Here is a 23,097-nt window from a genome sequence, read left to right as displayed (position 1 = left end):
TTTTTTGGAGGGGGGGGAATAAAATTTTGCCCCAAGGGAAACTTTTTCCTAATGCAAACTTGTTTGTTTATAGCATTTAAAACTGGTCTTAGAGCCAAAAAGGCTCCTAGAATTAAACAGTTCCCTTATGTCTTTTTCCAGATTGGGCTGGAGCTGGGGTGGGAAAAGAGTTAAATCCTCCATGCTGTGGTTCCAATCTAGACCAAGTTCCCCAGAACCTGCAACAGGCTGCTTTTCTGTGCTGTTCTGTGGAGAAAGAAAAGAACAGCATCTGAGAACAGGCCAAGAAGGAGAAGAGAAGCCTCTGCAGGCAAGACATTATCCATCTCTGCTACACACATCAATTAGTTGGCAAGTGTCAAGCAATGGACTACATGTTTATACAGAATACAGTAGCTACCACAGAAATGTTAAGAGTAATAATAATTTATTACGCCTCCAAAGAGAACACAAAATGGTACACTGCACACAAAAGAGTGATCAGAGGCACACCCCTCCTCACTTCTTGAGTGATCTGTACAAGAGTTCTATATACATCCGCTTACAGGTGTTGTTTCAGCAGCAGGGTGTTCACCATGTTCCTTCTAGTAAACAGAAGTCTTTCCAAGAACTCTTGGTGCTAAAATTCATTGCTGTGCATCGCTGATACTCACTGATGCATTGGGAAAGGGCACAGAGTGGGGGCTTCTCTCATCCATTCCAAAAGAACACAGAAATTACATAAGGTCTCTCTGAAATAAAATCTGTCTGGATATTAATCTATTAAAGTAGTATAAGGAAAGATCCCAGTAAGATGCATGTACACTTGCTTGTGTGACACCTGTTTGTATCCAATGGAGGTGATTCAGCAACATGGATGAGAATACACATGGTATTACTTTTCCCACATCCCAAATGGGTACAGCACCAAATTCTACTAAAATTCTTAACTGAAGGTTAAAAATATGTTGGAGGAGTGAGATCTCTTTTCCGAGTAGAATTCCAGAGGTCTAACCAGCTTTGTTTCCCAAACAGAGCACTGTATTTCTTTTATGTGAATAAAGGAAAGTAATTTAGTGTCTTTACCATTTTTGATTTTAAGAAGCTAGGAAAATAAAAAAGTTGCACCATGACAGAAGTATGATGGGACAACACAAGAAATGTGTCTTATAATCAGAAGTTGCACTACTTGGTGAACAGAAGTACTGAACTGAGTACAACAGATGTAGAGTACTAGATTCCTCTCCCCCAAGTTCTCCTTTTCTTCAAAAGCTGTGACAACAGCTAAACCCAGCTACCTACCTAATGAAACACTCCATTGAAATACAAAGAAAGTACTGTGTTACAATGGCCTGTTACAGACTGCCAAAATAAAGCTGCTTCGGGTCTCTTTAGATGTATGCTATTTAAATGATGCATGAGTCCTAAGAGTCCGAAGGTCGCGCCAAAGCCACACTCCATTCCTAAGCACTGGAGTGCAGCTTTGGTGCAGCTTCCAGATTCTTAGGATGCATGCATCATTTAAACAGCATACCTCCAAAGAGACTCGAAGCAGCTTTATTTTGGCCGTCTGTAACAGGTCACTGTTCCTGCATCAGCTCAGTGTGGAATTTGGTTTGGGCAGTGTGAAAGAGAAGATACTGACAATATGAACAGGAGTAGCTGATCCCTTTATCAGTATTGGGGTAGGAATCCATGCATATCAAGCCAGTGGAAAGATATTAAGGAATCTAATGAAGAAGATCTACCAGCCTTCTGGGAACAAGATGAAATGGCTCGTGTTTGTACATCAGATGTATGCGCAGTAGAAACAGCATAGGACATAATTTGCTCGTTATTGCTCCTTTGAAAATAAATCACTGATATATAATAATCAGCTCATTCCTGGAGTCTTAAAATAGGGCAGTAGTAACAGCAGGAATGAGTTGACAGAGGTAGCCTCTTAGTTAAGCAATTCCAGAGACCAAGTATTTTAGACTGGGCACTGGGAAAATCCTCCAGAAGCAGCTCTGGCAAGCACCATTCAGAACAGGAGGCACTAACTCAGAGGAAAGGGCAGCACCCTCAGATGTTAATTTCAACACCAACTGGAGAAGGAGCTAATAATACACAAGGACAGCTAATTCAAAGCACCCAAGACAAGCTGATGACTAGGGCGTTACAGCACATGTGTACATATGGCAGGAGTTCATTTAGTCTGCCCATATCATTAAGAGCTTGTTTCTTGCACTACTTGCTCTTCCCAGGCCACTGTCCAACAATAGACAGCTTCAAGAGAACTGGAAGGATGAGCCTTTTGAGCAACATTCTTCTGTTCTAATTTTGCTCATATGGGGAGCAAACTCTTACCCTTGCACAAGAGCTACCACAAAGAAAAGCGGGGAAGATCAATAACTATGGATCCCTCTTCCCTACTTCCACTCTCCAGTGTAGTCCATATTGTCGGTTCTCTAATCCCAAAGATATGGGACAAGTACAAATCTCCCCTTCGTTTTCCCTGGAAAACACACATACACACGCTAGGGCTAGGCCTTGCCACAACCAGGAGCTACAGTCAATGCTGGGGAAGGGGGTGCAATAACACCAGGACCAGTCAGGAAGCAGGCAAGTGATTCTACTTCAGGAAATAGTTGAAAATTCTTTAAGCAAAGCCTCCTGGCTGAGGGTGTTGAAAGCCAAATTCCTCCGTACATTGATGCTGATGGACCGAACCTGTGGGAAAGAGAGAACAGTCACTACAGGTAACAGACACAGGCTGATATACGTAGAATCATAGGCCTGTTACAGACTGCCAAAATAAAGCTGCTTCGGGTCTCTTTGGAGGTATGCTATTTAAATGATGCATGGATCCTAAGAGTCCGGAGGTCGCGCCAAAGCCACACTCCATTCCTAAGGACTGCAGTGCAGCTTTGGTGCAGCTTCCGGATTCTTAGGATGCATGCATCATTTAAACAGCATACCTCCAAAGAGACCCGAAGCAGCTTTATTTTGGTAGTCTGTAACAGGCCATAGAATCACAAAGTTGGAAGAGACCACAAGGTCCATTCAGTCCTACTCCCTGCCATGCAGGAAGACACCATCAAAGCAATCCTGACAGATGGTCATCCAGCCTCTGCTTAAAAACCTCCAAAGAGTGAGACTCTACCACACTCCAGGGAGCATATTCCACCACCAAACAGCTCTTACAGTCAGGATGTTCTTCCTAATGTTGAGGTGGAATCTGTTTTCCTATAGCTTGAATCCAAATCATATTTGTCCATTCACCCACTATAGAATGCCATTCCATTCCTGGACTAGGATAGTAACAAAGATATGAATCTGTAACCCCACTCATTAGTTAACTTGCAGCATCCTATGGGATTTCAGCTCCCATGTAAAGACAGGCAGACAATGATTTTGGTATTCACCAAAGACAAACAGATTTTTCAAGAGAATGAAGAATTCTGAACCAGAGTATGCCACTTGAAAAGATCAATTTTCCCTCAATGAGTCTGTGCCATTTTTATCAGCTCAGTTTTGCTCTGAAGGTTGTATGCCTAGGAGCTATCCATAGTCCTACCAACTCTGTTATATTTCCAGTTCTCTACCCTGACTTGCTACTACTGTTGAACCACTACTTGTTTTAATCAGTATTTGCCATCCTGAATTTACCTTTACATTAATCCACCCAGTTCCAAAAGGCTTTGTCTTGTCCCAAAAGCTTTGGTCAACCCGTAATGTCCAAAGTTTCACTTATTTGAAGTAGAATAAGGATGAGAATTTCACTATATGAAGTAGATTTAGGGGAAAAAATTGTTTGCATTCAGCTACTGTCTTATCCCTTTGGAAAGCACTTGGGTAAATTGCAACAGTGCAAGAGATGCCCATGTAACTTCCTCTGATTTAACTGAGCACCCTTTATTACACAGCATTGTGCTTTGATATGGTGTGGGGAAGGGATATGACTTTCCTGAATCTAGAAGAAAAATATTCTAATGGTGTAATGGAGTTTTTTCAACAAAGCACTAAACGCCATTGGGCCTGAAGAAGAAGGCCCTCCCTCCTTGCCAACTGTCATCTTCTGGCCTGGAGGGAGTGAAAGGACAGACCCAATGCCATCGGGCCTGACCTCGATTAAGAAGAGCCCTCCCTCCAGTCTATCTGCCTTGGTCCAGGCCTCAGAAGGAGAGAAGAACTGCTGGACCTGATCCCCTTCCCTTCCACCATTCCCTTTTCCTTTTGTGTCGTACCTTTCTAGATTGTAAACCTGAGGGCAGGGAACCATCTAATTAAAATAATAATTGTAAGCCGCTCTAAGAGCCTTTAGGGCTGAAGGGCGGGATATATACTGTAAATAAATAAATAAATAATAATAAATAGATCAACTTGATTCTTGCTCCTACTTTGATAGTGAACTCGGGGGACACACTATACATTCACTGTAGCTCTCAATAGGGGATTGGTTTGGTGTAGCTTCATTAAGTATCTAGAGAAGTAGGGATTAAACTGGTTGCATTTTTTAAATCACTGGATGAAGAATAATGAGTAATGTTTTTCTAGCTCTACTCAACTGGGAAAGGATCTATTTGGTCACATCTCATAAAAATGAGGCAAGGAAGACTGTTGGCAAAGATGCTAACTATACTCAATGATGCTGAATCTAAATTACCAGTGCTAAGGAGGATGAATTCCAGAAAGGAAGCTTAATGTTGGCAAATTAGAAAACAAATCTTTACTTTAATCAAGAGAAATAGTAAACAAGGGAGCATAGAAGGAATGACATGAAAAGATGAGGTAAAGCACAAAAAAGGAGGCAGCTGATGCACAAAATGGAACCATGGGTATGGTAACAGGGAAAGAGAATATTTCATCTGCACAGGAGAAGAAAACCTTGACTATTTCTGCACTATTGTGCACATGCCTCTGCATTCAGCTTTCTCCCTCTTTAAACACAAATTGGGTTAAAAAGAAAGTTTTCACACTACCCATGTCCCATTGCTCAAACATTAGCAGTACAGAATGCCAGATACCTGGCAAAGACAGAAGAGTGTTATAGTTGCAGGCTGGTAAAGAGAAAAATTGAAGAATGCTGTTTGGTTGTGATTGAGACATGTGCAGTTTATAGAACTTCAAATCCTGCAAAGTCTGTCTTCTGTGTAAGTATTCTGATTCCTGTTCTGTCAATGGAACTGTTGGAAACTTGTGCTCCACAAATGTCCAGGAAGCATAAGTATCCAAGTATCGCCTGATATATTTATCAATTCAGATATGATTTGATATAATGCCAGTATGAGCAGATGTGATCTGTGATGACCCACATAGCACCAGACATAGGCTGTATGTAGCTGCAGCCATGCAGAATGGCAAGATGAGGCAGCTTGCAAGAAAGAGCACTGCAATCCCACTCCCATTCTGTATTTCTGATAGGAAACCAAGAACCAAGAGATAAGTTCTTCCCAATCAAACAAGGCCAAAAAACTCATTTAACTTTCATATGTTTCTCAACACATGCCCCCTCACCTGTCCTCTTAGTTTTGGGAATCCAGATATTTTCTAAGCCTCACAGTTTGAGTCTTCATACTTTTTGGCTTTCCATGGACCTTTCTTTTCAAGACAGGTATTTATTGCCTCAACCAACTCTCAGTTTCCACTGTAACCTTTCAATTTTCTGTTAGCTCTGTATCCTGGAATCTGAATGGATTATCTTACGTGTGTATGCTACTTTTTATTTTTCTTAATAAACATATGTATAAACATGCCTGAGGTCTCCATAGTAAGTACTGGTATAGCTGGTGCTGGATCCTGCATATTACATTATCCTTTCCTGTATAGCCAAGTTGAGTATTTCCCCAAATTAATTCAGAGAGATTGCAACTCCCAGTGGAGGCTCTACTGTCCCACATATTTAGCATAACAGAAGTGTAATTATCATGAGGTTTGATTCTCATCATGGGCATGTAAGAAATACTCCCAAACATGTAATTCTACCATCTCTAGGAAAACTGCAAAGAGTTAAAGAAACCCCAGATAAAAGTAGATGAAACCTTTCTGTTCCTAATTATGTTGGTCTGGATCCAGTTGGAATAGACTCAGTGAAAAGTACGCTAATGCATGTGTTTCTACATTCCCATCAGCCATGTATTATGTGGATAAAAGGCCAGTTCAGGTTGTGCTTTGGTGGCACTGAAAGCCAGACTGTGGTCCTAGACTTTGAAGTGCCTATGTGAGAGCTAAAACTCACCAGTTCTTTAAAGAAAGCAGCTTCCTTGTGTTGCTCAGAGTAGCGTTCATATTGGTCCAGCCCATCCTGCAACTTTAGGGTGAGTGTATCATAGTTGGAACGCACCACTTCCAAAACCTACATCACAAACATACAATGAAAAGAAGCATCAACATGTTGAACATAATGCAATTTGAAACATACAGGCATTAGGTTTCCCATTACTTCACTGGGAAACCCAGGCCTATTTCTCCAAAGCTACTAGGGAAATCTGATCTTCCTGAAATAACCTGGGGAATAAAATAATAATCTTATTATGACATAGGTGTATGTGGGGAGGGGGGAGAAAGAGAGAGACAGAAAGACAGATACACACACACACACACACACACACACACACACACAGAGAGAGAGAGAGAGAGAGAGAGAGAGAGGGAGAGAGAGAGAGAGAGAAGGAGAGGGAGAGGGGCTGTCCACATATACAGACTGTGTTTAGTAAAACTAGAAATCACCAGACCTATTATTCAACATATCACAGTCCATTTCTGCAATAAAAAGAGAAAGCATTAGGAGAGAAGAGTCTCTGGGAATTGAACTTTTCTAACCCCCAAGTTCACAAATGTGACCTATGGAGTTCAGAAAATTGAATGTGTCTGTAACTTCCTGTTATCTTATACAAAATATCTATGTTATCGTGTCCTGAGAAGCTATACTCAAATATTTGCATCATCATGTTATATATTTTTCTCCTTCTCCAGAACTGCAGAGATATTCAGTCTCTTAAAGCAGGGGTAGATGATTGTGACCTTACAACTGTTGTAGAACTGCAGCTCTCAGCATTCCTCCTCACTGGCTATGCTGGCTTGGACAGCTAGGAGGTGCAACCTAACATCTTCTGGAGAACTACACAAATCCCAGCCCTTCCTAAAGTGTGGGCTTTTAGTGCCTTAATATGCAACATGCCTTAGTGAACAATAGTACTAAGCTATCTTGAAATTATGTGTATTCTTGTCTTCCCTGAGAGGAGAACTTAAAGAAAACCAAGATCTCCCATATTTATCCAGAGGTAACCTCCAGGCTCTATAAACTATTCATTGAATGCCATTCCGCACTCCAGAAGCTTACTTTGAGCATTAAATATGCTCATCTGTTCTTATAGAAGACTCACAAGCTCTCATTGCCTAACACAAACCACAACATTTAAAAACATATGAGTTGAATCTCCAGAAAGTCCACATCTGTGTTCTTCAGGAAAGTTTCCCACAATTTAGACAACTCCCTGTTTTCTCCAATGCCATTCTGATTAATCATTATCAAACAGCAGATATTCATGTGTCAACTATGAAGCCCGAGTAGTACACACACACACACACACACACACACACACACACACACACACACACACACACAGAGAGAGAGAGAGAGAGAGAGAGAGATCTAGCCTTACTTTTTCTTGCCAGAAACCTCAAGAGGAAGTTTGCCAAGCATAGATTTTAGAACATGCTGCCTAGCACCTAACAGATGCTCTCCACAGGTGCAATCCATGCACCACAACACAGAACAGGGAGGTACACGGAATGAATAAATGTTGATATGCTACAAGGTCATTTCTAAATAGTTTGTCAGCTATCCTGCTGCTGCTAGAGCATGCAGCCTCCTCTGCAAACAGACTTCTTCTTTAATTTTGTTTGTCAGGTTTACTGGCAGTGAGGGAAAAAAATCCCTCAGCAATAACAGCTATCCACAAATTCAATTGGCCATTTTCTCGCACATGTGCTGAAGCTGTGATGGGAATAATAAGTGTAGAAGTATAGAGACCTCTGCTATAGAGATCAGACCTTGGAGGAGGAATAATTCACTCCGGAATGCAACTAGCCACTAGGGAATGAACATAATAGAATAATACACCTCTCCACTAGACAGTAAAATAAAGAGCTACACTACAGCCTCCACGAATCAGAACTCTGTCCTCTTGCCAGCAGGAAAGATTCAAATCACCTGCAATTAACCACAAATAGGAAGCCACTTTGTGCTCGAAAAAGAAGGTTCCGAGTTGAATTACCACCTGAATGTCTTCTTTAAAGCTGTTACGTACAGTGTTCTTACAACCACCTTAAAAAATTGAAAATGTTCATGTGATCTGGTTTTTGAAAGCATGAAGGAGACAGAAATGATGTAAGAATTTACACATATACCACGTCTCAAATTTCATATCTTATTATATATGCCAGAGTTACATTTTAGTTATCCCCCTATTTACATAATTGTCCATTGCTGAGGACTCATCCAAAGTCCCTGACACCATCTATGGGCAAGTGTACTCGCTCCTGTGAGGCACAGGCCCTGCACCAACCTGTCCCTGCTGCAAAGGGAGCTCTATTCCTTCGCCGCTTTGACAGCAGAAAGAATGCCATCTCCACCAGCTACAGGGTGAGGTGGGTGGTGAGACTGTGAGCAACATAACACCTTACTCAGAAATAAAGAGAGAACGCTTAATGATCTGTTAGATCAGTGCAGCTTTAACAATAGTTTGCCTCTCATCTCACTATCTGAAAATCCAAAAAAGAAAAAGCCTCAATTTGTGAGCACAGATGGCAGACAAAAAAAGAGCTGTTGGAGTTCTGGCAACAGAGAGTGCCAGCAGGTAGGTGAAAGGTTTAGGCCAAGAACATAGCAGGGATCAAAAGATCTGGGTTCCTCACTCTTACCCTTAGTTAAAGACCATTATTTATAACCCTTTCACCTTCCACTCATTAGAAGACTGGCATTTGCTGTTGTTCTGATGAACCTCCCTTTTATCTACAACTGATAAATGCCATTCAGAAGTTCTGGAGCTTTAAGCTGAAGAGGCCATTTACAGCAGGAATAGAGCTAGGTTCTTTGCTAAATTCCACTTTGTTCTTCATACAGACACAGATTCCTTTGCTCCAGATACCTTTGCAGGTACATTTTTCAAATTCATCAGCTACCCTGCTCTCTTGTTTTCCATAGTTCAGGTCTCCAATATATGGGTGGCAATGAGGTGAATCTCAGCCTTTTTTGCCAGAAAATCCTTCATCCCTGAGCAAGTTGCCACTTCTCCCAAAAACCTTTACACATTACTGATTTCTCTGAGCATGACTGTGTAGAAATATGCTGTAGAAATACTCATGACAATCTCCAGCATTGCAGGCTGGCTAAGTTGGCATCACATTACAGTTGCTATGGAACAAATGAAAGCTGCCAATCAAAGAGGTTTGTTACAGTTGAACTAGTTTTGTTCAATGGGAAGACAGAAAATGTACTCTCTAAGTAACCCAACAGTCCCAATATTCTCTGCACAAGTGTCCTAACTGTCACTCATTGAACCAACTGAAATTTTTATCTTGTGTACCAAAATACAAGTCTTATTAAGCAAGCTATGGACATTTAGGCTCTTCCACTTTTATGCTAAAGGCAGTTTTCCACTTACAAGGTCATATGTGACTATGTGAAGTTCCTATCACACTCAGCTGTAATTTACTGTTCAGTTCTCAGTGATTTTGAGATTATAGTTAGAGAAGTTGAAGATTAACCAATCTAAGGCAGGTACCAGCATTGTGCTAGTCCAGATGCTCAGTGAGTGTTCTTGAATTTTATCACAACCATCTAAGTCTCTTTTGAATCTGAGAAGCATATCATGGATTTTGACACTTTCGCATTTTGAAAAAAATAACGTCTCAAATCATCTGGCCTGTGGAATAAGACGTACAAGAAAATGTGTCTTTTTAGGAAAAGAAACAATGTATGGCTTCATATTTTATACTGTTAGAGGTAATATTTCCTGATAAATTAGGTATTAGAAGAGTGTGGGGTTTTAAAAAAGTATTTCATTAGGGTAAACTGCAATCAAATTGTGTTTCAGTTTATATTTTACATGTCAGGACACCCTTCTATACAAAATGGCACAGAGTTCAACTGTGTCCTTTGTGATGATCATCAAAGATACTCTGGAGGAGGAAGAGAGATTGTGAGAAGTGTTTTGTAGTCCAAATGTTTCCAGGTTGTTGTCACATGTTGTGTGTGTGTGTGTTGTGTGTGTGTGTGTGTGTATAAAATGCAATTTCCCCTTACAATTATTGAAAACAAGTGGAATACCCAGAATCACAAGCAACAAAAAACCCTTAGTCTGCTCACCCAGAAACCTCACACTATTGTTCTCTGTCTTTCTACTCTCTTTCTTCTCCCCGCTCCAACAACTAACTAACTAACTAACTAACTAACTAACCTCTTATCATCTTTCCTTATGGTCTTTCTACATCATCTTTTTCTACCCTCTACTTTGTTCTGCCTTTCCCCAAGTTTACTCTTTGCCTTGCCTTTACTAGACAACAGGATTCTCCCCCTTTCTCTTTCACTATTTCGAGTGAAAGGGATCTTGGAGAGGGAAGCTTCATGTGGAGTTCTTTAGATGCCTTCTGGACAATTTATTAGTCCAGGATTGACTTCAATTTCTCTGATGGTTAGGAAAGGAGCTGTCCATTCTGTGGCACTGTCTTGGCATTGTTAGGGAGGTCTGCACCTAGTGACTGAAGGCTACATATTTGTAAGTAAAATTTGTAAGTAAAATGACATTGAAGGCTACATATTTGTAAGTAAAATGGATCAATTTTAAAAAATGAGATAGTCCTGTAGTGCACACTGCTATAGTATCCTTAGTATCCATGCCAGGCCTGAGGAAGCAAGTCTTCACAATCTTGAGAGCTCTGGTAGAGACACAGGAACAGAAGCACACATATTTTCTTTTATTATTGCACTTTATGATAGCAATCTCAACACAGACTGTTATTATAACAAGTAATTTGTAGTCATTTACAAGCAAATCAAGAATTTGCAAAGAAAGATATTTTGCTATCTTTCACCATGATATTGCTAAACTACACTTTACTCTCTGAACTGTCTTATAGACTTAGTAGTGGGAGGTGGGGGGAGAGAATACCCCACAGGAAGGAAATAATTGTAGCTCTAGGGATTATGGAACTGCAAATACAGAAAATAGAAACATGTTAGATTTTAGAAGCTGCCTTGGGAACAAGGCATGCTGTGAAATTAGTTTGTCCCAATTTTGGTTTCCCCCATATCTTCTAATTTGAACACACAGAAGGTCACACGAACCTACAGTTACCTTCCAGGATTTCTAAAGGCCCTTGGTTTCCCCCTCATCATATCTCCTGTGAGGTTATCACTGAAAGATCTAGGAAAGAGACAGGCCAAAGCAGCAATTATTTTAGTTTCTTCTCAAAGAGCAACACACACTAACCCCTGTAACAGCAAGGTTCATAGCACAGGCTGGCTACCAAGGACTTCAAATTAGTACTCAAGCAAGTATTGGTTCTCTCTAAGCCCCAAGCATCCCAGAACAGATCTCCAACAGGAGGACAGGACCAAAGAACAGACAGCTCCTTCAGCTTTTCTCTTGAATAGTGTGAAATATTTGTGGTAAAGAAAAATCCTCTGAATAGAAAGGAGAAGTTTGAAAAAGTTTGCTCCCAAAAAAAAAAAAAAAAGGCTTCCAATTGATGTTGAAATGTAAAAAGCCAATTGTTTAACTTCAAGAATGTGGTCAGACAGAAAATATAGACTGTGGTCAGTCTAAGGAGAGAGTGGCTGTACCAATTTAATTTATTTTACTTGTTCCTTCAAGGTAATAAAGCACAGCATGTCACAAAATGCACAAGTAGCTCCACACTTAACATGCCAAAAGGATGTCTCTAGAAGCATTTTGCTGCTAACAGAATGTCTTCATGTATTTGAAAGACTTATCACTTTTAACTTGAGAGCAATGACTGCATCTTTACATAAAGCAACAGATAATTGACAGATTTTACAAGAGTATGTTCTAATTAATATTGAAAAGGGTAAAAATGTATTGTATTCTGTAGGCAGCATCTTAAGAATTTGCTGATGCTGCTGGAATCTCTGCTGGAATGAATTCCTTGCATCAGCAAAGACAAATCAAAATAATTAGTTTTAAATAAAAACAAAACCATCAGCACATTTTTGTAACTGTTTGTAGACTTCTGTATTGAATGGGATCAGGCCATCCATGATATTCGTTTTAGTAAATCCACCTGTTCATCTTATTTGCACAAAAATCCAAATTTCTCACACAGGATAAAATATAGTCATATTTGTGTATTTCAAAATTCATGTTGCTAACTGCAGTAACACTGAGCTTCTCACTCAACATCTGGAGAAGGTCTGACAGAAAGGGGGAAAAGTAAAGTTTGAAGAGATTTTGTACAAATCTTAAAGTACAATTACAAATCTTTGAGAAGAATAGGGAATTATGCATATTCCATAAACTTTACTCCTGATGATCAGTAGCTCTGATCAAATCAAACCTGGTGATCTTGACATCACATCACAAATAAACAAGCTTCATGTAAATCTAATTTTTCCCCTCCGCAAAAACACCCAGGAAGATCCAGCAAATGTATCCAACTTCAACCTTGTATTTTGTAAGATTTATTAATCCCCAAATCCTTATTACTTTTATTAAGATAAAGCTAACTAAACATTGCAATTTGAAGTGACTTCTGATTGTGATTTGCCCAGATATAAGGTGATAGAAATTTTGCTTTTTCTTGGGGTCTAGAGAAGCAGCCACTCACATTTTCCAGGTATTTTTACTCCAATTTCTAGGGAGACTGCATCGACCTGAGGGTCAGGATGCCACAAAAAGGGAATTGGATCTGCATCGTGCTCTGTGGACTGCAGTTCACTTCTGGTCTTGTTGTTGTTATGTGCCTTCAAGTCATTTCTGATTTTTGGCAACCGTAAGGTGAATTTGCTGATGGAGGTTTCTTAGCAGATTGTGTTCAGAGCAAGTTTGCCATAGTGTTCCTCTGAGGCTGAGAGCACGTGACTTGCCCAAGGTCACCCAGTGGGTTTCCATGGCCAAGCGGGGACTCGAACCCTAGTCTCTGGAGTCATAGTCCAATGATGAAACCATTACACCATGCTGGCTCTCACCCCTGGACATTCAAATTAGGTTCTAGCAGGTTGCAGATGGCGCTGCCAAGACTCCATTCAGCAAGAGGAAAAAAAGAAATGTTTGACTGCTGCATCCCTCCAGCCTTTGACAATATAAAATCTAGTTCTTATTCAGAACTGTCACCTTCCTGAGTGAAACATACAGGCTGTTTTGTAAATGAAGAACAAAGAGAAACTATTCAGTCTTTATAGTAACAAAGCTGGAGATAATTTTAGATGCTGTACTAGGCTAAAAAAAAACCAAACCAACAGAAGCCAGTTTTATCTAGGCACAAATATGAATAGTTCTGCACACCTGAGGCTACTGCACCAAATGTAATTGTTCCCAGAAATGTCAGATCTGGCCATGATGACACATGCCTTAGTTACATCTCATTTGCAGTACTGTAATGCATTATACTGTACTTGAGGTTCCTCTGAAAAAATGTCCAGAGTCCACCTGTTTCGTTACTGTTGAATTCAGGATGTCCACCTGGCTACTGGACTGTTTCCAGGTACAATTCAAAGTACTGTTTGTGGGTTATAAAACCTTGAATAGCTTGGAATCAAATTACCTGAAGTGTCATCTTCACCCATATAAACCTATCCACATTTTACCTTTTTTCTCCCTGTATCTGTTTTTTTAAATTTTATTTCATGTTAAAACACAAGTATACAAATGACTAAGTCTACATAACATTACTTGACATACAATTTTACAAATCTAAATAACATACATGACATACATAACATACATAATATACATACATTTACAACAAACATAAAAAGATACCATAGAATTTTCATAATATTCTTTTATGAATCTTCCTAAATCAGATAAGTTAACCTTGTCTTAGTCAAGTTTCTAGATTTCCCTTTATATCTCTTCTATTTCTAAATTGTAAATCTCGTATTTTTCTGATCTCCTTATCTCAGATTATTTCAGAGTTATTCAGAATTTTTCCCGGGTCTAGTCCCATTTTAATACTAAAGAAAAAGAAAAAAGAGGGTGGAGGAATTTGTTTCTATTTCTAAAAAATTAGAAAATTAAAAATTCTACTTCTTCTCCAAAGTAAAAGTATAGATTTTTTCATTCCCCTTAGTCAAAGTCTCAACCTTTTTTCTTACTATAACGTTTAAGACTGATCCAGTCTTCTTCTGTAGATTTTCTAGTTGTGTCATTCATAACAGAAGTTAAAATATCCAAATCCATTGCTTCTCTCAATTTTACAAACCAATCTTCTTCTGAAGGTATTTGTTCCTTTTTCCAGTATCTGGCATACAATATCCTTGCAAAGGTAACCGTATGCAATATAATTCGTGCAATTTTATTATCCTATTTTATCTTGCTTATTATGTTTAACAAAAATACTAAAGGATCTAGTGGGATTTCAATCTGTAATATCTCTTCCATCAATTCTTGTATTTTCTTCCAGTATCTTTCAGCCTTCGGACATTTCCACCATTGGTGAAAAAATAATCCTTCTGGTTGATAGCATTTCCAACATTTTATATCACCTGTATTATATATGGCATACAACTTAAAAGGAGTCATGTACCATCAGTAAATCATTTTGGAAAAAAAATTCTTTGTATTCCTGACACAGAGTAAATTTCTTAGTAATCTTCCAGGTTTTTCCCCACATTTCCAATTCAATGGATTCACCTATATCCTGTGCCCATTTGACCATCACGTGTTTTACAGTCTCATTTTCCAAGTTCCTAGTTTTTAAGATTTTGTAATATTTCCATATATGAATTTTTCCTTTATCTGTGAATAATTTATCCAATTCATTTTTTCCCTTTGGTAAATCCTATTAATTTTCTGTCTTTTTTGAATTGTTCTAATATTTGGTTATATGTAAACCACTGAATTTTAAGTCCTTCTTTTTTCAATTGTTCTAAGGCTTTAATAATCTAGTTTTTGTGTTAATTATGAGGTCTTTGTATTTTATCCAATGTTCATTCTTATCTTTTGATCAGTATAAGAAAGCCTCCTGTGGTGAGACCCACATGGGTATTTCTTTATAAAATTGTTTCTTAATTTTTAGCTAGGTTTTTAAGAGTGATCTTCTGATAAAGTGATGTTGGAAATGCTTGTTATTTCTTAGTTTATCGTACCATAAAAATGCGTAGAAACCAAATCTCATATTACTGCTTTCTAAAATAAGTGATCTTGTACTTTCCAAATTCACCCAGTCTTCTATTCATTGTAATTCTACCTGTATCTGTGCATTTAATTTTTTTTCCTGCCTAAGTGTAGTACCTTGCATTTCCTCCTAACAAAATTTATTTTGTTCTGGTCCAGCTATGTACATCTGTTAAGGTCATTTTTAATTATGAATCTGTACCTCTGGGGTATTAGCAACCCCTCCTAATTTGATGACATCTGTAAATTTGATAAGCACGCCCCCACTGCATCATCCAAGTCATTGATAAAAATGTTGAATTGCACCGGGCTAAGGACAGAACCCTGTGGCACCCCACTGGTCACTTCTTTCCAGGATGAAGAGGAGCTGTTGTTGACTACCTTGGGTTTGGTCAGTCAATCAACAACAAATCCACCTGATAGCTGCATTGTCTAGCCCATAATTTACTAGCTTGTTTGCAAGGATATCACGGGGGACTTTGTCAAAGGCCTTTCTAAAATCAAGAAACACTACATCCACAGTATTCCCCCCATCTACCATCTTGTAACTCAATTTAAAAAGAGAGAGAGATACTTTTAGTATGATGTGACTTGTTTATGAGAAACCCATGTTGACTTTTATTGATGTCAAGCTGACTGAGCAGTAATTATTTGGGTTCTCTCTTTTTCCTTTTTGAAGATGAGGACAACATTTGCCCTCCTCTACTCCACTGTTCTTCAGGAATTTCCAAAGATTATTGCCAAAGGTTCTGAGATTACTTCTGCTAGTTCTTTTATTACCCTTGAAAATAGATCATCTGGTCCTGAAGACTTGGACTCATTTAGAGTAGCCAAGTATTCCTGTATTACCTCTTTACCTATTCTGTGCTGAATCTCCCCTACTACATCATCTGTTCCATTTCCACCATGTTGAGCACTGTTCTTTTTGGCAGAAGACCAAGGCAAAGAAGGTGTTGGGTAATTCTGCCTTTTCTTTGTCCCGTTAAGGACTTCTCTATTTTCTCCATGCAGCACTCCTATCATTTCCTAGTTCTTCCTTTTGCTATGTGCATAACCCCCTCAAAAAACGTTTATTGTTTTTAATATCTCTAACAAGCCTGAGCTCTTTTTGGGCTTTAGCTTTTCTGACTTTCTCCCTACATATGCTGGCTATTTGTTTGAATTCCACTTTGGTGATTTCCGTCCTTTTCCATTTCATGTACATGACTCTTTTAAATCTTAGCTCAATTGAAAGTTCTTTAGATATCCATCCTGGTTTCTTCAGACACCCCTAAATCTGTCCTCCTCATTGGAACTGTTTGAAACTGTGGCTTCAGTGTTTTACTTTTAAAAAACGCTCATCTACCATTAATTCCCTTCTCTTTTAGAATTCCTGACTGCCGCATCACATCAAGTATTTCCCTAAGTTTACTGAAATTAGTTTTCTTAAAGTCTGGAATGTGTGTCTGACTACAATTGGCTTCTCTTTTCCACTGTATAACAAACTGTGGGAGAGCATGGGTCATTCCCACCTAAGGATTCTGTCACTTCAACCCTATTAACCAGGTTATCACTGTTGAATAGGATCAGATCTAAAATAGCCGATTCCCTTGTTGCTTCTTCCACCTTCTGGACAATGAAAATTGTTTACAAGGCATGTGAGGAATTTGCTGGACCTTAAATTTCTGGCAGAGTTTGACTTCCAACAAATATCAGGATAGTTAAAATCCCCTGTTAGTACTACATCTTTCCTTTCTCAGTGTATGGTCATCTCTTCCAGGAAAGCATCATCCAAGTAATCAGTCTGGCTTGAAGATCTGTGGTAGACACCCACAATTACATCCCTGTTGTTTCTATCACCCTTAACTTTTACGCAGATGCTCTCAACTTGGATTCCAAGATTTATGTCATGGATCTTTTCACAGGTGTAAATATCCCTGACATATAAGGTTATTCCTCCTTCCTTCCTGTTTGGTCTATTTCTTTGAAATAGGTTATAACTTTCTACTACTACATTCCAATCATGAGATTCATCCCACCAGATTTCAGTGATGCCTATTATATCATATTTGCTTTGCTGTGTTAAGAGTTCATCTTGTTTATTTCCAGATCCAGGTATGTTCCTTCAGACACCCAGTTGTACCAAACAAAAAGGTTTATGCCAGATTGGTTCAGACAAATAATGAACACCTTAAGTGTAATAAGGCAATCCTCCTGCTCCTGGGGCTCCTGGCAGGGGTGGCTGAAGAGGATATAAAAGGAAGGCAACTTCTAAGAGCAGTGTCATGTACCCCACATCCATTTGAGGACCTCATCCCTTGAGGGCCTTCAGCTTCTCTAATTTGGCCTTCTTCTCCCCAGCCTTCATCTTTTCCCCTCCTCCTCTCTGGGCCAGCTCTCTACCCTCTTCCTCCCTGCTCCAGTTGTGCAATCTCCAGTTTCAATCCTCCTCCTGGTCACTGCCTCATCCATGCCCTCTCCTTCTATTATGTTCCTTTCTCTGGCCACATGTCCCTGTCTTCTTCACTCTCCATTCATTCTCCATTCATCTTCATTCCCCTATCTCTTCTTCTCCCATCATGTTTTTCTCTCTGTCCTTTTTCCTTTCATTTTGTCTCCTCTTGGCTTGTCCTACTCTTCAAACCTCCTGACACCTGCCCCCCAGACCCTGCCTCCCATTGACATTTCCTCCAGCACGTTTGTGTCTGTTTTTGCCACACCTGTGACCCACTGCCTTAGAAGTTGCCCTTGTCTCATGGGTCAGTTAGGGGTTAGTGCTCTGACACAGGCAAGCATCCTGGCATTCCCTCCTGGGCACCAGAGCATAGTTTTATTTTATGTTGTATCTTATCTGTAGTTAGCCATCTTGGGCACCATTGTGTGGAAAGGTGGAGTATACATTTGAAGCAGTAGCACAATCCCAGATTGACACAACCAGCTTTGATAGCAGTTGCTTAGTTACCACACCTTCCCTCAAGGTGCCTTGTCATAATGTACCGCAGAGGCTAACCCTTCCCAGAAGCTGTTTCCATAAGAGAACACACAAGTTGACAAAATTTGAATTATTCCACATTCAAAACTGCCCAACAGCTCATGTTTCACCATCAGATGTTGAAGGGCTTTTACAGCAGCACTGCCTCAGATAATTATTAACCTTTTATATGTCACAATACCAAGCCAAAATAGTTCAGACAGAGGGGACTACCAGCTGCAGAGCTTCATCCCATTCAAAGCTCCACAGATACTGCATTACAAATACAGATCTGACAAGCTTAGCTTCCTGAGAAAAGCAAAACCAACAGAAACTGGGAAAGAGCACATTGCAAAAAGAAGAGGGAAACAGTAGTTTGGCAACCCATGTTCTGTCACAAACAGATTTCTCTATCAAGTGAAACTTCTGCCAACGTATCAAATATACAACGTCAGTGATATTAGCAATTTTAGTGACCTCATCCAAAATATGGATCTCCTGTTAACACTGACTTTGCATTTAACACTTTGAAGAGAGATTATGACACTAATGCTTTGAGCATCCCTATAACCTTTGAAAGTACAAAACAGTATTTCAGGCACAATAGGCTTGATCTTGTCCAACAGAATTTTCTCTAATTTCCACTCTCTCTTTTACTCCACAATCACAATCCACCAGCCCCCTTCAACAAGTCAAATCAATGTCTCGTCTTCCTTAACTCAAAAGAACTAACTGACCCCTGGAGATCACAAGTGAGAGTCAACTGTTTCATCTCCAACATTTTTTTACAGTATATTTTTTCATTTTTAAAAATGCATTGCTGTATAACATTGCTTATATAATAATGCATTAACACAATACAGTCATGTTTGGCAACTGGAATATACCTGAATATTTTCCCTTAATATCTAATGTAAGGCAACTGTACAGTATGACACTCATGTTTTAAAATCCTCACAAGGATTTTGAAAGTGCTAAACTTGTTTGAACATAGATTTCCATATTGTGTTTTATTTAATTATTTTCCCTAATCAAATACTTTTTTGGCTTCTTGAAACAAATATTTATTCAGTATGTAAAATTAACATGACTTAAAAATTTGGCTTACCCAAGAAAAAACAAAAAACAAAAATCACCATGCTAAATCAGTTCTTCATCTATTGGAAAAGCAGAATGTGTTCTAGAAAATATTTGACTCAATGTTTCTTGCAAAGCCTACAGCACAGCTGGGGACAACAGATACTAGTAATCAGGTCTAGTGGTCGCATAGGTCTGGAAGAAACAGCCAATATTTAGGATTTTAGGAATCTGATGTTGGTCAAGAGAAAAATGGTTAACTCCATTCCTCATGAAAATTGGGAGAGTAGGAGTTGGACTCACCCTTTATTCTAATTACCACACTCTTCAAGCTTACACCACCTTCAGGAGAGTGTAGCAATTGCTGCCCCCTTGCTTGACCTCTTAAAACCTCTTCCAGTTGAAAGTTCTCTAATCCATTACTTTTGTGATTTGTTGCTAACTGCCCATAAGTTGTCCCCAACTCATGGTAACCCTGTGGATGAGATATCTCCAAGACTTCCTGTCCTTTACTGCCTATAAACTCATACTGGTGACCTCGTTAGTACCACCTATCCATCTAGCATATGGGCTTCATCTATTTCTATTACCTTCTACCTTTTTTTAGCATTACTGTCTTTTCCAATGACTCATGCCTCTCATGATGTGTTCTAACTATGAGAGCCTCAATTTGATCATCTTGGCTTCCAGGGAGATTTCATGCTTGATCTGTTCAAGGACCCACTGGTACATCTTTTGGGCTGTCTATAGTATCTTTAGCACACTTCTCCAGCACATCATCTCAAATGAATTGATTTTCTTTTTATCTGCTTTTTTTCACTGTTCAGTTCTCACATCCATAATGGTGATGCAAATACAATTGCTTGGACTATTCTAACTTGCACTTTCTTCTTTGACTTTCTTAGTAATTGTTACACATCTGTGATGTTTTCTGCTAGTAGTTTGGTGTCATCTGCATATCTTAGATTGTTGATGTTCCTTCCTCTATCTTCTCCTTCTTCTTATTCTAAACCTGCTCTTCCTATGATATTTTTAGCATACAAGTTGAACAAATAGGGTAATAAAATGCAGGCTTGCTCGACCCCTTTGCCAATAGGGAACCATTCTGTTTCTCCATATTCTGTTCTTACAGTAGCCTCTTGTCCTAAGTACATATTTCTCATCAGGACTAGCAAATGTTGTGACATTCCCATGTCTTTAAGAGCCAACCATAACTTTTTTTGTGATCTATGCAGTCAAATGTTTTGCTGTAGTTTATGAAGCACACACTGATTTATCTATCTCTTGGTATGCTCCATTAGCCATCGTATGTTTACGATGTGGCCCCTAGTGCCTCTTCCTTTCCTGAACCCTACTTATGTCTCTGAGATTTCTCTCTCTATGACTGGATTTATGTTGTAGAATTCTGAGCATAATGTTGCTTGAATAGGAAATTAATGCTATAGTCTTATAGTTGCTGAAGTCTTTTGTGTCTTCTTTTCTGTGGATGGGGATGTATATTGATCATTTCTATTCTGTTGGCCCCCATTTTGTTTTCCAAATTTGTTGACATATATTAGTTAGTATTAGAATTCATTCTGTCTGTGTGGCTTGTACCAGTTCAATTGGTATATCATCTGTTCCTGGTGTTCCCATTACTTACACACATGCAAGTAAAATCCTTAAGCAAACCCTCCAGGTCACCATGTTGATCATCAATGAAGGACAAGGCTAAAATGGGCCCTTTAGCTTAGATGGATTTTACCATGGGCACCATCTCCAATGCTGACAATTCCATCTTTTACATAGTATTTGAGGTTGAAAAAAGCCACTCTCTACACTGTTCTAATTCTTTGCAGCACCCACCTCCAAACCTACATATGTGGCAAGTACACTGTTACTTCATTTAGTGTTAAGGTATCTGAAATACTACAGACAACCGGGGGGGGGGGGGGTATAAATAATTAAATAATATAGGACAACATTTTCAAATGCAGGACACATTTTTTAAAAATGGAGGACATGCGAAAAAAATTGACGATTTTTAAAAAATGTTAATATAAATGCATGTTTCTTAGGCATGATCAAAATGGAGGACATTTCGGCATTGTTCCTAGACAGATGGCAGAAATGTACTTCCCTTTCTGGCCAACCCCCCTCCCCCCATTCCAAACAGCACATTTGGGCATTGACATGGCTTTACTTAAGATGGCCTCTTGCGTATTTCAGAGGCTTACTGCATAATCAAACTCTTTGGGTTTCACACTGAACATGGGTTCACATGGCTATGCATATTGAACATGTCAAGGTGATTTCACAGCTCTTGCACCAAGTGTATTTCTCAGACGTGTGTACTACTTGGTCAAGGGACTGTGGTTTTTCTTCACTGCACATGAGTTTGTAAAAATCACAGCAATTTACATTGGCCGTGCCTCTGAAGCTGGCTCATATCAATATCACCATCACCATCACCATCATCATCATCATTGTTAAAACAAAGCAGACCTGTAAAAATGGAATGGAAATCCTCCTCCTCCTCCTCCTGCTCCTTCCTTCCTCCCTCGTCCTCCTCCTCTTCCTCCTCCTTCCTTCCTTCCTCCCTCCTCCTGCTGCTCCTCCTCCCCGCACACCTGCGCTAGAGCCCCTGCGTGCTTCTGTGACAGGCCAAAGGCCCCGTGGGGCCTTTGGCGGCGGCAATCGGTGGCAGGACCGAGCTGGGGCCGGTCCCAACGGCTCGGCGGGCCGCATGTGACCCACAGGCCATAGGTTGCTGACCCCTGGGTCACAGGAAGCCCTGCTGCGTATTCTACCATTTCAAAATGTAACGTTTGCTCTTTTTTTGTTTTTGTTTTTTACATATGATAGGACTTTTTCTGCAGCAATAACTGCCTTCACAAGGTTCTATTCTTACTGTGTTTTTGACAGTCAAAACTGTATTTGTCTGTCAGGCCTTTTGGCTTAAAAAAATAATCTGTTTTTAAAGAATGTTTATTTCTGTTTTGTTTTTATAATGTGATTTCATTGCAAATTCCTTTGGGGGCTGTAGTGGACAGAAAAGTGATTTACTATTTACTAGAAGTATATATAAGTGATGGTCTCAGTTTGCAGTGTGTGCATTTGTTGGAGAGGCTGCTCAATGCTGAAGGGTTCTTGCCATAGCAAAGTAGTTGAAGTCCTTCAGAAACTCAGTGCTGGTGTTGGAACTTGGCAGGACATTCTCTTCCCAGTCAAATTTGGCTCTCTCTCTCTTTTGGTCATGCTTCCTGTTGTTTACTATACACATTCATTAGTTCAGATGGACAGAATGCATATAAATTAAGAGTCTGCAGCTTTTAAAAAACATCCCTCAGTAGTCAAAGTCAATGATTTGCATTAACCAAGGGCATATTCTCCAAAATAAACCCATCATCTGCCAACTTCAATTGCTCAAAACAGAACTGCACTGACACCTGGCCTTGGTTTGCATTTTCAGTGCAGCAAAGGGGTTTTGAAGACTCATTAAAGCATATGGGGGATTTTCATGCCCTTTTCTAGCTTCCTGAAACCAAACTAGTGTTATATACAGTTGTCAGATGCTTGACAGATATCTGTGAACTCTAAAGGAACCAGATTTCAATAAATAAATAAGACAAACCATTCACAAAAATCCACATATTTGTATTTCTCCTCTCTCTAGACAATTAAGCCTAAAGACCACACTGGGAATGCATTCCACCACCCAAGCTTAATCAGCAATTGCTTTTGGTTCTAAGGAATGATGGAACTTGTTCA

The 23,097-nt window shown here is 39.4% G+C and overlaps 1 protein-coding gene across 1 annotated transcript in view; it reads right to left on the bottom strand.

The window, feature by feature from the left end:
- Positions 1–1,527: 1,527 nt before the first annotated feature.
- The window catches only part of LOC149318433 (armadillo-like helical domain-containing protein 3), a 236,313-nt gene continuing 214,743 nt past the window's right edge, over positions 1,528–23,097 (bottom strand). The window contains exons 25-26 of the mRNA XM_089509700.1: positions 6,200–6,316; positions 1,528–2,691 (exon numbers count right to left, since the gene is read on the bottom strand). Coding sequence (XP_089365826.1) covers positions 2,599–2,691; positions 6,200–6,316 — 210 coding nt within the window. The 3' untranslated portion in view covers positions 1,528–2,598. The remainder of the gene's footprint in view (positions 2,692–6,199; positions 6,317–23,097) is intronic.

This window comes from Sceloporus occidentalis, unplaced genomic scaffold, assembly GCF_023333645.1.
Source record: "Sceloporus occidentalis isolate IW3139 unplaced genomic scaffold, rSceOcc1.0.p SCAF_2, whole genome shotgun sequence".
NCBI classification, from domain to species: domain Eukaryota; kingdom Metazoa; phylum Chordata; class Lepidosauria; order Squamata; family Phrynosomatidae; genus Sceloporus; species Sceloporus occidentalis.
The sequence above is the reverse complement of the archived record's forward strand: the minus strand, read 5'-3'. Positions and strand labels throughout refer to the sequence as shown.